The sequence below is a fragment of the Pan paniscus genome, chromosome 3 (genome assembly GCF_029289425.2).
Source record: "Pan paniscus chromosome 3, NHGRI_mPanPan1-v2.0_pri, whole genome shotgun sequence".
Classification (NCBI taxonomy): domain Eukaryota; kingdom Metazoa; phylum Chordata; class Mammalia; order Primates; family Hominidae; genus Pan; species Pan paniscus.
Genome location: NC_073252.2, coordinates 79255720 through 79270029, shown reverse-complemented (window position 1 = coordinate 79270029; position 14310 = coordinate 79255720). Strand labels below are relative to the sequence as shown.

General features: G+C 33.6%; 1 protein-coding gene across 3 annotated transcripts in view; it reads right to left on the bottom strand.

Moving 5' to 3' along the window:
* The window catches only part of FRYL (FRY like transcription coactivator), a 157791-nt gene that overhangs the window by 97125 nt on the left and 46356 nt on the right, over nucleotides 1-14310 (bottom strand). For 2 of the 3 annotated variants that reach the window (XM_055111566.2, XM_055111565.2), the window contains exons 7-13: nucleotides 14139-14219; nucleotides 11597-11765; nucleotides 10907-10999; nucleotides 8456-8554; nucleotides 7186-7287; nucleotides 1044-1147; nucleotides 737-845 (exon numbers count right to left, since the gene is read on the bottom strand). In XM_055111566.2, the coding sequence (XP_054967541.1) occupies nucleotides 737-845; nucleotides 1044-1147; nucleotides 7186-7287; nucleotides 8456-8554; nucleotides 10907-10999; nucleotides 11597-11765; nucleotides 14139-14219 (757 nt within the window). Of the gene's footprint in view, nucleotides 1-736; nucleotides 846-1043; nucleotides 1148-3973; nucleotides 4019-7185; nucleotides 7288-8455; nucleotides 8555-10906; nucleotides 11000-11596; nucleotides 11766-14138; nucleotides 14220-14310 lie in introns of all 3 variants that reach the window. The other variant, XM_055111564.2, reaches the window with a different exon arrangement.

Here is a 14310-nt window from a genome sequence, read left to right as displayed (position 1 = left end):
CATTAACACCCATTTAATCCCCCTCTAATAATCCTTCCTTTACTGCAGAGGCTAGAAAGCTAAACTTGTACTTCCCAGGATCCCATTTAACAAAAAGCTTGAGGATATAATTTAAACCCTGCCAAGTGATACACTCATGTGAGTCTCTTTGGGAACTGGGATATGTAAAGAGGAGGAGGAAGACAGGGAGAAATGAATCTATTTTACTGGTGAGGACCGTAGCAGACGCAGCATGATTCTGAAGCATACCCACATGTGGTGACTTCCTTGTCTGGTGGCTGTTTTATTTTGGCCAAGGTAGCAGTTTCCTCTTTGTCATTCAGACTAGAATTCGTTTCTTCAGCCCTACTATAAATTCTCTGAGCTATCTATATTCCTTTCGAGGTCCCTTTGGGTTTAACTAGCTACAGTGGAATCTATTATCAGTACCTAAGAATCTAGATTAATGTAGACTATGAAAATAATTTTCTAAGAAATCCTTGAAGATACTCAGAAGGTAATTAGTAAATGCACTAACATTAGGATTATGAGATATGTTGTTTATCCCTCTTCAATTCAAAGTGCTGCCACCTGTGGGTTTTCTTTCCATCTACAAGTGTGTAGATTAATGAAATAAACTTATTCAATGTTGTGTTACTATGTTTTTAGATGCATAAAAAATTTCAAAGCTCCAAGTGATTAGAATAGATTACTCTAACAATTTATATACATACATACTATGAGATGAAGCACTCACCTGAGCAATGAACTGAATAATCTTCACAAATATATTGAGAGGTGTGTCACGAGGAACCACACTTCGTGAGCCTTTTGGAAAAAGTGCTGACACTATGCTCATAAGACGACTACAGGGAAAAAGATCTAGTCATAATGAGATCATAACATCAACAGCATATTAGCAAAAAATTCTTCCTATTCTTCATAATATATTGACAGAATTCATATTCCACCCACAAAGTATAATGTTTACTAAAATTCCCAATAGTGTGTTTTTTTAAAAACAAGAATTTATTTTTAAGGCACTTTAAAGCAAAGATACTCACCTTTGAGTTACAGTGTTGCTTTCACATTTTATTCTAATTACATAAACCCACAATAATCTATACAAAGATTCCAGTGCAACTCGAGACATTTTCGGATCTTTATTCTGTTTTAAAACGAAAGAGAATAAACTTATTATAATACTTGCAATCACTTAACAGCAAACATATTCTCTGTCAACAACTAAAAGCCAATCTTTTTTGTATTCAGTCTAAAATAGGTTTAAATACCCAGGTACATATTTGGTATAGGGTAAATATATGGCTCAAAAGTAACCATAAATTTGGAAATTGAGCCCTTTCTTACACTTTCAAAATGCTAAAATTTTATTTACTAAATTTTACTTATTAAATAAAATTATACTAGTATTTCTAAGAATTCTAAAATTATACAAACAAACTTACTTGATGATGAACAGTTCACACTCCAATACTGACATAATGACTGAAAAAGGATCACTCATTTTTGGCAGAATTCATTTGTAGCCCATATATAGTTAAAATTCAGAACACCAAATGGTATTACAGTCATTTGCATTTACGAAATAATGCAAAATATTATGAAGTGTATATCCTTATGAGTGAACAGGGAGTTAAGAGCGTGGACTCTAAAACTGGGAAAAACAGGGACTAAATCCAAGCTCCATCCTTGGGCATTGTTATATGATTCTGAGTCACAATTTCCTCATCTCTAAAATGGAGAACATATGGTACCTACCTCAGAGGTAAAGTTAATATCTGTAAAGCACTTGGAACAGTACCTGGCATGTATTAAACGTTCATTGACTATTAAGTGTTATAATTTTTATTTAGAATAAGGACATTATTTAAATTATTATTATTTAGAATCAGTTATTCCATTTCCATTACAATTTGATCAGCAAACTTTTTCTTCATTCTAGCTGTTATAAAAAATAAAGTTCTCAAATGACCAATAATTTTGAAATGTAGCTAATAATCTCCTTTTTTTTTTTACGGAGAAACTCTTTATACATCCGTTGATTAGTTTTAGGATGTACTGATTGTTGTGAATTTACATTTTAGATTTTTGCACATCTATTTGGATAAAGATTTGATATAATTAAAAATGGAGGATCAGTTACTGTGCTCATTAGACTCTCAGTATCAATCCCTCTCTCCACTGCCAGATCCACAATGATCCCAAATTTCAAATATACTCCCCCAGTAATTTCCAGTTATGTTTGTTAGTAATGTAACTAAAGTAACATATAACATATACTACAAATATAACAACCAAGCATTTTGTAGTAATGTCTTTGAGAAAACATTATTTTCTTTTCCATCATTTAAATATAAGATATCAGATGTCAAAATAGTTCAGCCAGGAGTTAGGGAGGTAGAGAGAAATGAATAGGCAAAGCATGAAGGATTTTTAGGGCAGTGAAAATACTCTGCATGATACTATAATGGTAGATACATGTCATTATACATTTGTCCAAACCCATAGAATATACAACACACCAAGAGTAAACTCTAATGTAAGCTGTGGGCTTTGTGTGATAAAGATGTGTCAATGTATGTTTACCAATTTAACAAATGTATCACTCTGAAGGGGGATACTGATTACGGGGGAAGCTAGGTATGAGTGTGGGTAGGGAAATTTACCCACAGGAAATCTCGGTACCCTCCTCTCAATTTTACTGTGAACCTAAAACTGCTCTAAAAAAAATAAAGTCTTAAATAAGTCCCATTAGTTTTTAGGTACACATGAAATAACACTTTCATATTGTTAAATTGTATTTTCAAAATATTATTAAAAATTATACATTAAAAATATTTAAGTCCTATTCTACATAAAAACTGTTCTCATATGAATGATTAAATATAAAAGTATTTGGATTATCTTAAGTGATGAGGTATCTGGTATGAAAAAACTTGATTTTCAAACAAAGCTGGCATTCACGCAATGACCAAAAAGGCAAGGTGAGAAGTGACAAAAATCAATTATTATTTTTTCAGCTGCTACAATGCTGCTATATGTCTGAATAATAAAATCACCCTAAATTTATCTGAGCTTTAAACAAAGATATTCAATCTAATTTGAACAATTACACAAATAAAAATCTAATGAACTTAATATAAAACAAAATTTTGGTATGTCAGTCAAATATAGTCTTTGGCAACAATCATTTTAATGTTTCTTCTCTTTTTTTCTACTGTGAACTAAAAAAATGATTTGTTTAAAACCAAAATCAGTAAAGCCAGGCATGGTGGTGCATGCCTGTAGTCTCAGCTTGAACCCAGGAGTTGGAGTCTAGCCTGGGCTAGTCAGACCCTCTCTCTGAAAAAATTAAAACAAAAAACAAAAAACAAACCCAAATCAATAGGATAAAGTTTTAAAAATTAATTTGTCAATACTGTATTCCATTAACTTAAAGAGTAGACTTGGATTCTTTGTAACTCAAAGGATAAATGCTTGAGGGGATGAATACCCATTCTCCATGGTGTGCTTACTTCACAGTGCATGCCTGTATCAAAACATCTCATGTATCCCATAAATATATACATCTACTATGTACCCACAAAAATTAAAAATAACAGCAACAACAACAACAAACTATATTCAAAATCTAAGCTACTGTCTCCTTAATTTCACTGGAAATTTTTAAAACATTTTCATTTATAACAGCTAGATAATGTATGTTAAACAGAATATTTTTAAATTGTGACTTTTGGTGAAGAATCAGCATTCAGTGTCAGTTCTATTTCTTAAATTCATCTTCTTGGGGCCACACTGATATTAAACCTTCTGAAGAATGTTTCTGCTGTGTGCTACTCTTCTCTTAAAATACCAGAAGCAGGTTGGAATAAATACATTAGACATGCAATGCAACAACGGGAAAAGGAAAAACAAATGCCACGCTTAAAGGAAATAAAGCAGTATTTTACTTTGTAATGTCAACACAACTCACCTGGAGTGTTTCTATTTGTTTTCTGATACTGTTGTTAGATGGCATCTAAATAAAGCAATGTGAGACAGCAAACATAAACATGAGATGCAGCACATGCATGTTAGATGAAAATAAGCACAAAACAAGACAGCTCTTCACCAAGGTCTCTATTTAGAAGAAATTTGAAATGTCCAAGACAGTGGCCAGAAACACTAAGAAAAAAAAAAAATCTCACGATTTGGGCATCATGTAAGATACACCTATAATATTCCAACTGAGAGAAAACAAAGTTTTAACTACCTAATTTTTCTTAGAATTCTTCTTAAAGCATTGTATTTCAGTTCAACTTTAAATTTTTAAATGAATGTAAGTATAGATTGTTGAAAAAAATCTCCAAATTATTTTCTATGATAACTACTCTTATTATTCACCTATCTCTCTTAATAATTCTCCAGAAACTTTAAAATCACTTTTCACACAAGCACCTAAATTGATATAGATGTAGGAATGGGAGACTACCAAATTCTGTTTGGGATAAAAATTAAAGATTTAACTTTTCAGTGAAAATAACGTGACACTGTCACAAGCTATTTATGGGCATATAGAGATAAAGCTCATTTTTCATGGTCATCAACTTTAAAAACTAGTATGGTAATTTTTTAAAACTGTGCAATATCATAAAGTGCCTTGAAATTCATCATATTTATTCTTATGACTAGAGAGTAATGCCTTTTTAATATCCTCAAATTATTGCTAACATGTTTTCTTAAAATATTCAGTGCTTATATCCAACAACAATCCTTATACTACATTCAGAAGTAAAATGGTGGACTAGAAGAGCAAGAGCTATGGAACTATGTGAATATGGACACAAATCCATGCTGGCTCCCAAAACACGGGTTATTGTTTATCTTCTTTCAGCCTCATGTACAGTAAAAATCAAATGAGATTCTGTACTTAGAGGATGTAGCATCCAATAAAAAGTAATAAAAACCAGTCATAAGAAGTATGGGTCTAGGCTGGGCGCAGTGGTTCACACCTGTAATTCCAGCACTTTGGGAGGCTGAGGCGGGTGAATAACTTGAGGTCAGGAGTTTGAGACCAGCCTGGCCAATATGGTGAAACCCCGTCTGTACTAAAAATACAAAAATCAGCCGGCGGTGGTGGCAGATGCCTGTAATCCCAGCTACTCAGTAGGGTGAGGCAGGAGAATCGCTTGAGTCCGGGAGGTGAAGCCTGCAGTGAGCCGAGATCATTCCACTGCACTCCAGCCTGGGTGACAGAGCGAGACTTCATCTCAAAAAAAAAAAAAAAAAAAAAAAAAAAAAAAGGTATAGGTCTAATAAAAGGAAATTGTTTAGGTTTTTAGTATCAAGAGATTAAATGGATCTCAAAATAGTTTAGGTAAGGCCTTTATCTTGGATCAATTTTCCCTATACATAAAATAAATAACTGTTACAACAGATAACTAGCATAGTTTTTCCTTCAAGGCTCAACTCCTTACCTCAACTATGCAGAGCAGCCACATTATCTAAGACTTAATAAATAGGAGCCAATTCATAAAATTTCTGCTGAATAGAGCCTTAATGTAAGTTAAGGGTTAATGGCCAAGACAATTATATTCCAAATACTCATGCTAAGTGTCTCTTATCTCCTTTAGCCTGGCAGATTGACATAGCCATTAATGAAAATGAACAATATGCCAGAAATATTTAACAGGAGGTAAGGGTTCAAAGAAAACAGAGCATTTAAATGAAAGCCTTAAGACAAAAAAAAAGTTAAGGTACTGCGAAGTATTGCAAATATGTTAGGTGAAACGTATATATATAAAAATTCCAACAAGCAACAGAAAAGTATGAACTGTCATGAAACAAAGCAGCCTTCCAGAAACATTTAAATGCATATCTTAAAAATATTTTAATGAATGTATGAAAAATCATACTATCCAGAAAAATGATCAATTCTCTTTTGGTCCCTATATCTGTACAAATTACCAAAAATAAGAACAGAAACAAGTATAATGTAATTAATTAAATAAAATTTATTTCCTGGTTGCATGACATAAAGAGTTCAATCAGTTTGATTTGGTCCTGGGAATTTTCATAAATAGTCAAATAAGGCATATAAATTCTCATCCAAACATGAGTAATATCAACGTTTATCTAGAAGGAAAATAGACAAAAACATTTCTCAAAGTAGTATATATTCCGTATACCTAAGAAACTGAGGCAGTTTTGAAAATTATACATAAAATCATGAAAAAGACGTACAGGATAACATCCAGTGGATCATTCCTGAAATATGAAAGAAGATCCAGTCCTATTCCTACAATAGCACAACGAGCTGCATACCCAGAGACAAGTCACTTTCTCTATCTGCCTCGGTTCCATTATCTTCAAAGTATAAGGTTTTCAGTCTCAAGTCTAACTTAGAGGAATACCAGGAAATGGAATGTCATGTCTGCAATATTTCTATAACTTGCAAGCAAATATTCAAATAGGCTCATCTAAGTATATATCAAAAGAATATTCAAATCAAGCATTCGCATGACATGCAGCTGAAGAATATTCCCACACTGTCAGAATTGTGTTCCTACCCAAAGAAGAAAAGAGGATCCTGCTAGCAGAGCATCCTGGGAAGAAAATGATCCTTCTATCTCTCACAGTTTTGTTTTCAGGACTAAGAGAGGCTGAATATGGATGTGCCAAATAGTGTTAATGACAAGTACCCTTTCATTCAAGTCAGAATCATTTCAGGAGCTTTTGCATCTGTGCAGATCCAGTACCAACTTTTAGATATGGCTGGGCATACTTAAATGTGATTTTAGTGATATTATCAAAGCTTTTTCTCATATTGTTCAGACTTAAACCAACATTACTGATTTTCTCAAAAGACAAAATAAGTATCTAGAAGGTTTTGTGAGATTAATACTCTATAATTCTAAAAGAATTAACAAATATTCCTAGATTTAAGATAATATAAATATCACTAAAAATGTACAATAATCTTGCACTCATTAGGACAAACTAAATTTTCAATCAAAAGTTTACTCATATCTATACATGATTCCCTATAGAAGAAATACAGTGGGTATAAGAAAAGGAATGTGGCAAAGTGTTGCTATTCAAGTATACCAATAGTAACAAAAGTTTCATTATGCACTGTTCAATTTATATGCATAAACAAAATATACCAGTCAGTATTTACATATCAGAAGTGTGATTACATCTTACCTTTAAATGTGACAAACAGTTCTGTAGGAAAATATGCCAGTTATTTAAAAAAAATTGTTTCTGACTGACACATAAAAGGCAGGTAATTAGTGGATATAAAGCCTATAGGAGACGGGGAAAAGACAGAATTAACATTTTTCATCGAAAAGCACTGGACTTTTAAATTTTATATTTCATTTATTCTCATAAGCAAGGAAACAAATCTTTTAAGCAGTTTTCCAATTCGTAATAAGAAATATAATCTCATAGAATAATCTAACACAGAAAGATAAAGAGTAAATTTTCTACGAGGAAAATTCCTTGACTGATCATACCTGTCTGAGTTAGAATATGCTATTAGTTCTCCCTCAACCCATTAGTCTCTCATCCATTTTGTGGTTATGACTAGTCCCTGGGATCAGATGACAGATGGTATTAAAATGTTAGCTTTCTGTTTGTCAAATGTGTAACTTCACGATGGCTACATTAGGTACTCTAAGCCTCACTTTCCAAACACATAAAGTAGAGGACAATAATCACAAATATCTTATAGGGTTGTGAAGCTTAAAGTAAGAAAAAAAAAAGTACAAAGTACTTAGTTCAATGCCTGGCACAATCCATGTTTAGTATTACTGTATCTCTAGTTTAGAAGGTCAAATATTTCACCAATTCTCCAAACTTTCTCCAAGCTACGTAAAAGTTATGTGAAATAGACAGGTAGAAAAAAATGCCTTCAATCTCTGAATAGAAAAGACGTAATTAGACAGAAAACAGCTGCTAAAATCACTTTATGACAGTGATCCCCTGAGGTTACAACATATTTTTACTGTACCTTCTCGTGTTTAGATACACAAATATTATTCTGTTACAACTGCCCACAGTACAGTAACATGCTGTACAGGTTTGTAGTCTGGGAGCAATAAGCTATACCATATAGCCTAGGTGTGTAGTAGGCTATACTATTTAGGTTTGTGTAAGTACATTCAATGATGTTTGCACAATGAAATAGCCTAACGACACATTTCTTAGAACATATTTCCATCATTAAGCAATGCATGACTACCTAGAAGGAAGTCTGAACAACTCAACAAATGCAGAGCTAGTAAAATTAAGAACAGAACATTTAAATAGAGCCACGCAAAAAATACGTATGTAAAACTTGCCCTTGTATTGCACTTCAGGGATTTTACAATTACAGATTTTACCATTCTCTTAAATTTCCACTGAATTCATAAATCAATTACTAAAAATCCCAATTAAATATGAAAAGGTTTGAAATGTTTCTTAATACCAATGAATGCTTCTTTCTCGAGCTCAGTTCAAAAGTAGTCTGATAAAGCATCTCCACAAAATTTTTCAAACAGGGAACATTCACTTCATTTTTAACAGCCTAGTAAAAAGATAATGCAAACAAAGAAAATGATACAGATGTTAGATTAAACTATACAAAGAATACAAGAACTTTCTGTAAGGTTTGAAATTGGTTAATAATTCACTGAGACTCTCACTGAAGTACTACAATGTGCCAAGTGACCAAATGTTAAGTACATAAGATAAACCTAGTCCCACCCTGAGTGAACAAAGTGGGAATACAGGCTAAGAGGACACAGTATAACAGGTCCACTGAGAACAAATTCTCTGTGCTCTTGGAGCACTCAAAAGGGGCCCCTATGGAAAAACTCAACAAGGAAGTAACATCTAAGCTGCATCCAACATCTCTTAACAGAAATAGTGCTAAAGCCTCCCATTTAACCTTGCTGGCCTTATCTCCCACCCTCGGACCATGTGCATGGGGACCCAGCCTTTGGAGCTTCCTTGCTGTTCCTAGAACGCATCAAAGAATTTCTTGCCTTAGGATGTCTACGCTGGGGCCTTTTGCCTGAGAAGCTCTTCCCACAGACACAGGAAGTCTTACTGTCTCATTCCTTTAGATTTTGCTCAATTGCTACCAACTCTTTCGACGTGGTGGTCTTCCCTAATCATACTCTTTTTAAAATTTCAACTCCCTCACCCCTTTGGCAATCCTATGCCCCCTACCCTGTTTACATTTCTTCACATTACTCTCCACAATCTGACATACTACCTATTTTATACACTAGTTTATTTTCTATTTTCTGCACTAGCAATTAAAATCTACGGTACTAGGGAGTCTTTCCTATCATACTCATTGTTGTGTTCCCTTGTGCATAGAGGAAGACCTGACAAACAGAAAGCACTCAATAAATAAATGAGTAAAGAAAGAGAAGCCAGCCAGAGAAAGAGGGGAGGGAGGTTACTAGAGAGGCATGAATGTTCCAGGCAGAAGGAGCTGCATGTGCAAAGGCCTAGTATTATGGGTTGAATCATATCCCCCCAAAATTCATGTTGAAGTCCTAACCCCACAGACATCAGAAGGTGACTTCATTAGGAAATAGGTCATTGCAGATCACATTAATTAAGTTAGGATCGGGAAGACCCTAATCCACATGACTGGTGTCCTTTTAAAAAGGGGAAATTTGGACACAGACATACACTCAAGGAGAATGCCATGTGACAATGAAGGCAGGATTCAGAACCATGCTTCTACAAGCCAAGAAACACAAAAGATTTTCAGTGCACACGAGAGGCTAAGCAAGGGGCATGGAGCAGGTTCCTCCTCACAGCTCTTAGAAGGAACCAACCTGCTGGCACTTTGATCTCACACTCTAGCCTCCGTAAATATGAGACAATATACATTTCTGTTGTTAAGCTATCCAGTTTGCAGTACTTTATTACGGCTGTCCTAGCAGGCTAATAAACCTGGACACAAAAGCAAATATGGTATAAAAGAATCAGGCAACACGATGATAATGGACCATTGTCAAGTGCCTCTCTTCCTACAACCTGCTCCTTTTGATGAACTGCCTTAAAAACTAAAACCTAATCTCAGCCATCTGGGAGAAAAAAAAAGGATGATCAAACAAAGGGTGACGTACAAATGATCATTTGGAAGGGATAAACAGTAATTCAAACAACTTACAGGAAAAGAAATCAAAGTGCATATCTAATAAAAGACTAAAACTGACATGACTTATACATGATAGCCTGTTTTCTTTTTTATAAAATGAGCCCAATTCATATGGCTAAAAACTGGGTGGGAGGAAACGGGGGCTGTGTAACTCAAATAAACCACTTGCAAACCTTTAATTTATGAGTTTTGTGTGTCCCCATTTTTAAAAATCTTCAATGCAAAACAGGTTTTAAAAAAACACGTCAATCACTCTCATTAATATTTCAAATTCTTAACTTTTAAAACAATTCTCTGTTCACCTTTTCTAAACATGCTCTAAAGGTAGGACCTGAATACTACAAACCAATTCATATAAGGCCATAGGTCACAAGTAAGTGAATTCAATGTTTAAAAATGAAAGCCAAAACAGTTCAATTTTTCAACATGTAATACATTTCTTCATTTTTGAGATTTTAATTAGAATAAAATCTGAACAAAAAGAATGTAATTAATCTCCATTTCTAGCCAAGATGGAGCTGGATTTCCCCTACCATCTGCAACAACCAAAAAACAAAATACATGAAATGATCTCTAAAACATTGTATGATCAACAAAAGGAAGAGACCTCTGAGCAACAGGGAGCAAATGAGACGAGCCTTCCCATGGCCACAGCTTATTGTCATGTAAGTATTTTTAGGACAAAAAATAAAAGTATAAGGTTGATAAGGTTCTTGTATAACACACAAATGGTATGAAAATAAGAAAAATACTTACAGCAGCTACAGGGATAAGAATCTCCACAAATAAACCAGCAAGTGCATGTTTTATATCTTTATCTTTCACTTCTAAGAAATACTGAGCACATTCCTTAAAGGGAAAGAGGTATATACTTAGATTAACAAAAGAGAAAAGGTTAAAGAATTTGTAATATCACATCATTTTGTGAACACTCTGCCATTTTACCAAAAAACTAAGGTCAATGCATCTTCAAGTCAAAAAACAAAGCTGGCTGGGTGCGGTGGCTCACACCTGTAATCCCACAACTTTGGGAGGCTGAGGCGGGCAGATCACCTGAGGTGAGGAGTTAGAGACCAGCCTGGCCAACATGGTGAAATCCCATCTCTACTAAAGGAAAAAAAAAAAAAAAAAATTAGCCAGGCCTGGCGGCAGGCGCCTGTAATCCCAACTACTCGGGTGCCTGAGGCAGGAGAATCGCTTCAATCAGGAAGGTGGAGGTTGCAGTGAGCCGAGATCATGCCACTGCACTCCAGCCTGGGTGACAGAGTGAGACTCTGTCTCAAGGAAAAAAAAAAAATTAATTTACACTTAGAACAACTTAACACATGAAATAAGAGACTAAAAATGATGCCATTAATTTACGTGTATTTTGTTTCTTTTAAAAAGTCATGAAGAGCAAGGACTGTTAGGCTTGCTCTATTTACTGTCATTTAGAAGGTATATCACCTGCATAAATTGAAATGATGCTTCAAAATCTTCTACAGGATACATTTTTACTCGAAAAAATTTCATTCCCATTATTAAGCTGATGACACTTTGTACCACATGTGGGCTTTGTTCCTTTTGTCGCAGTTCTTTTAATTCTGTCACAAACTTCTTCCTTACAGCCTGAAACCTTTAATATACGTGGAGACATCATTTGATTTGAATTAAAAACACTAATTTCCACATGATATTTAAGGGTAAAAATCAAAAGGTATGCTACCTAAATATCATCTCCTTTCTCTACCTTCATTACAATTGCCAGAAAGGCACACAGAGGAAAATAAAAATTGCTACTCTAAATTTGCTGTTCATTTCTTTTAAAATTAAATTAAAAGTTTCTGAAGGAGAAATAATAGGATTTCTTTATTCCTATATTATCAAGACACCACCACTACCATTTAATTAATAACCATAATAGAATAATATCAAATAACCAACCCACAAAACGCCACCATGTAAATCAGTGTCTCCATCTTTTAAGGCTCTTTTTATATAAAGTCTGCAATTAGTTATATGGAGAGCATATTGGAGACTATAAATTTGTTCACAGAGATAAGCCAATCAATCATACAGTACTAATTATCACTTAAAATCAATACATCATTACACTGCCAAAAGGCTTTTGAAATGTGAGCATCATCCTGGATTCAAATCACAATTGTTAAAGCTAGTAAGCTTTCCTTCACTTACATTTGAAAAGGACATCTAATAGTTTATTAATCAATTATACTTATTTATCCCCTTCCCCCCTATATATTATGAAACAATTAAAGACTTTACTGATAATGTTACTTGGGGAAGCCAGTTCCTTAAAGTTAAAATAACCTCAAAACATGCTTTCCAGTGGTCACTGACTACAGTGAGAAGAACAAAAAAGAATTAACAAAATATGGATACATGACTGAAATATAACATCTTTTTTGATTTTAATCTTGGAGAATATGATACCATTTTTCATGACTATATTCTTTAGCACTTCATTAAGAAAATTTTTGTAAAATGGATAAAGTCTTTCCATTGAAATATTAGAATCTAAGGATTTTTTCCTTTTGTTAAACTACTTACAAAAATTATTAGTCACTACAAACCAAGAAAATACATACACCAAGATTCAAATATACCTCCAACCTTTATCTCCTTCTCTTCCCCACTCCCACTCAACCCCACCACCTGCCCCCTTAGGTGCTATCAGCCTAACTCAAAGTGGATCCTTTCACGTTTTCTCCCATGTTTATTACATGCATGAGCAGAAAACATCTTAGTATTGCTCTAAAGTGGCATTTCTCCTACAACTAGCAGGTGAGGCTGAGTACCATTTCATACATTTACTGGCTGTTTGGACTTACTATCCTTGCCATCTAGAGTTAACGTAGCCATGATGGAGTGTTCTCCTGGATCCAACTTGCTAATATATTATTTAGAATTTCTGGTCTATATTCCTGAGACAGAAACTCAGTTTTGACAAAAATAAAAATAACATAAACTGTCATAAAGAGAAATACATCACCGCTCATATCTATGTTTTTGTGTCAATTTAATTCCATGCGAGATATTAAGATATTATTGTTGATGTCTAAATCATTTAAAATACTCAAACCATAAGGTATTAAAAAATTATCATCTATATCTAAATCGTTTAAAATACTCAAACCATGTTCTAAGTTCTATAGCATTTGCTATACAAGGGTTCCTAGTATATTAAAAATTTTAAAAATATGCTAAATAAAATATTTCACTTAATATTAAAATGCAAACTACTTAAACATTAACAATAACTGTACTTGCCTTCTTAGAATTTAGAAAGGTTGTTTGTTATATGATGATTTCAGGGCCAAAGACTCTTTCAAACACATCTAAGAAAATATAATTTGATACTTTTTTCCTTATAAATTTCCCAGTAGTAACAAAGGAAATCCAAAATCTTCCATAATTGTTACAGTAACCACAAGTTGCTAATAACAAATATATTTTGCTGTTTACTAAAGTGATGGTTCAGTACAACTCAATGTGTATAACTCTTAATGAATTAACAGTTTTAATTGAGTAATCTAGTATCTTTCATCTTTCCTTTTTGGTGTCTCTTACCAATTCAAACTCTGTGTAGCATTAAAACAAATATGATTAGAAAACACTGCATTGCTGAGGAATAAAAGTTCTCACTTGGAAAATAATTATTAGCTCTGTAAAGAGTTCTTTAAAAAGATTCTAACAGAATTGTTAAAAATAGGGAAAAAGATAGTGTCCTAAATATGGTTGGCAATTTCTGATTTGTTCGATTCAGACATTTATAGAAAACCCCAAATAAAATTAAAACAAGTGGTGAAATTGAAGTATGAGTGTTAAAGAGCTTCTGAGAAACAGAGCAGTAAAGTAATAAAAGGTGGAGTTGACTTAGTGCTATGGAAAATGGTGGATTTCGAACTATCAGTATCTATTGTATTCATTGGTAATGAAGCATTCTAAAATGCAAAGAAAATCTAAATGGGTGATTTACAAAACTTACTTTGATTGGGCAAGAACCCCTATCACCTCTGCATATAAATCAGCAATAATATGCACATTCCCAGTGTTGGTTCCTGAATATCTAAAATGACAAAAGAACAAACATAACATTTCATTAAATTTTTCTACAAACTCTCTTTCCTAATACATTTGAAAATTCCTTATCAGAGTAC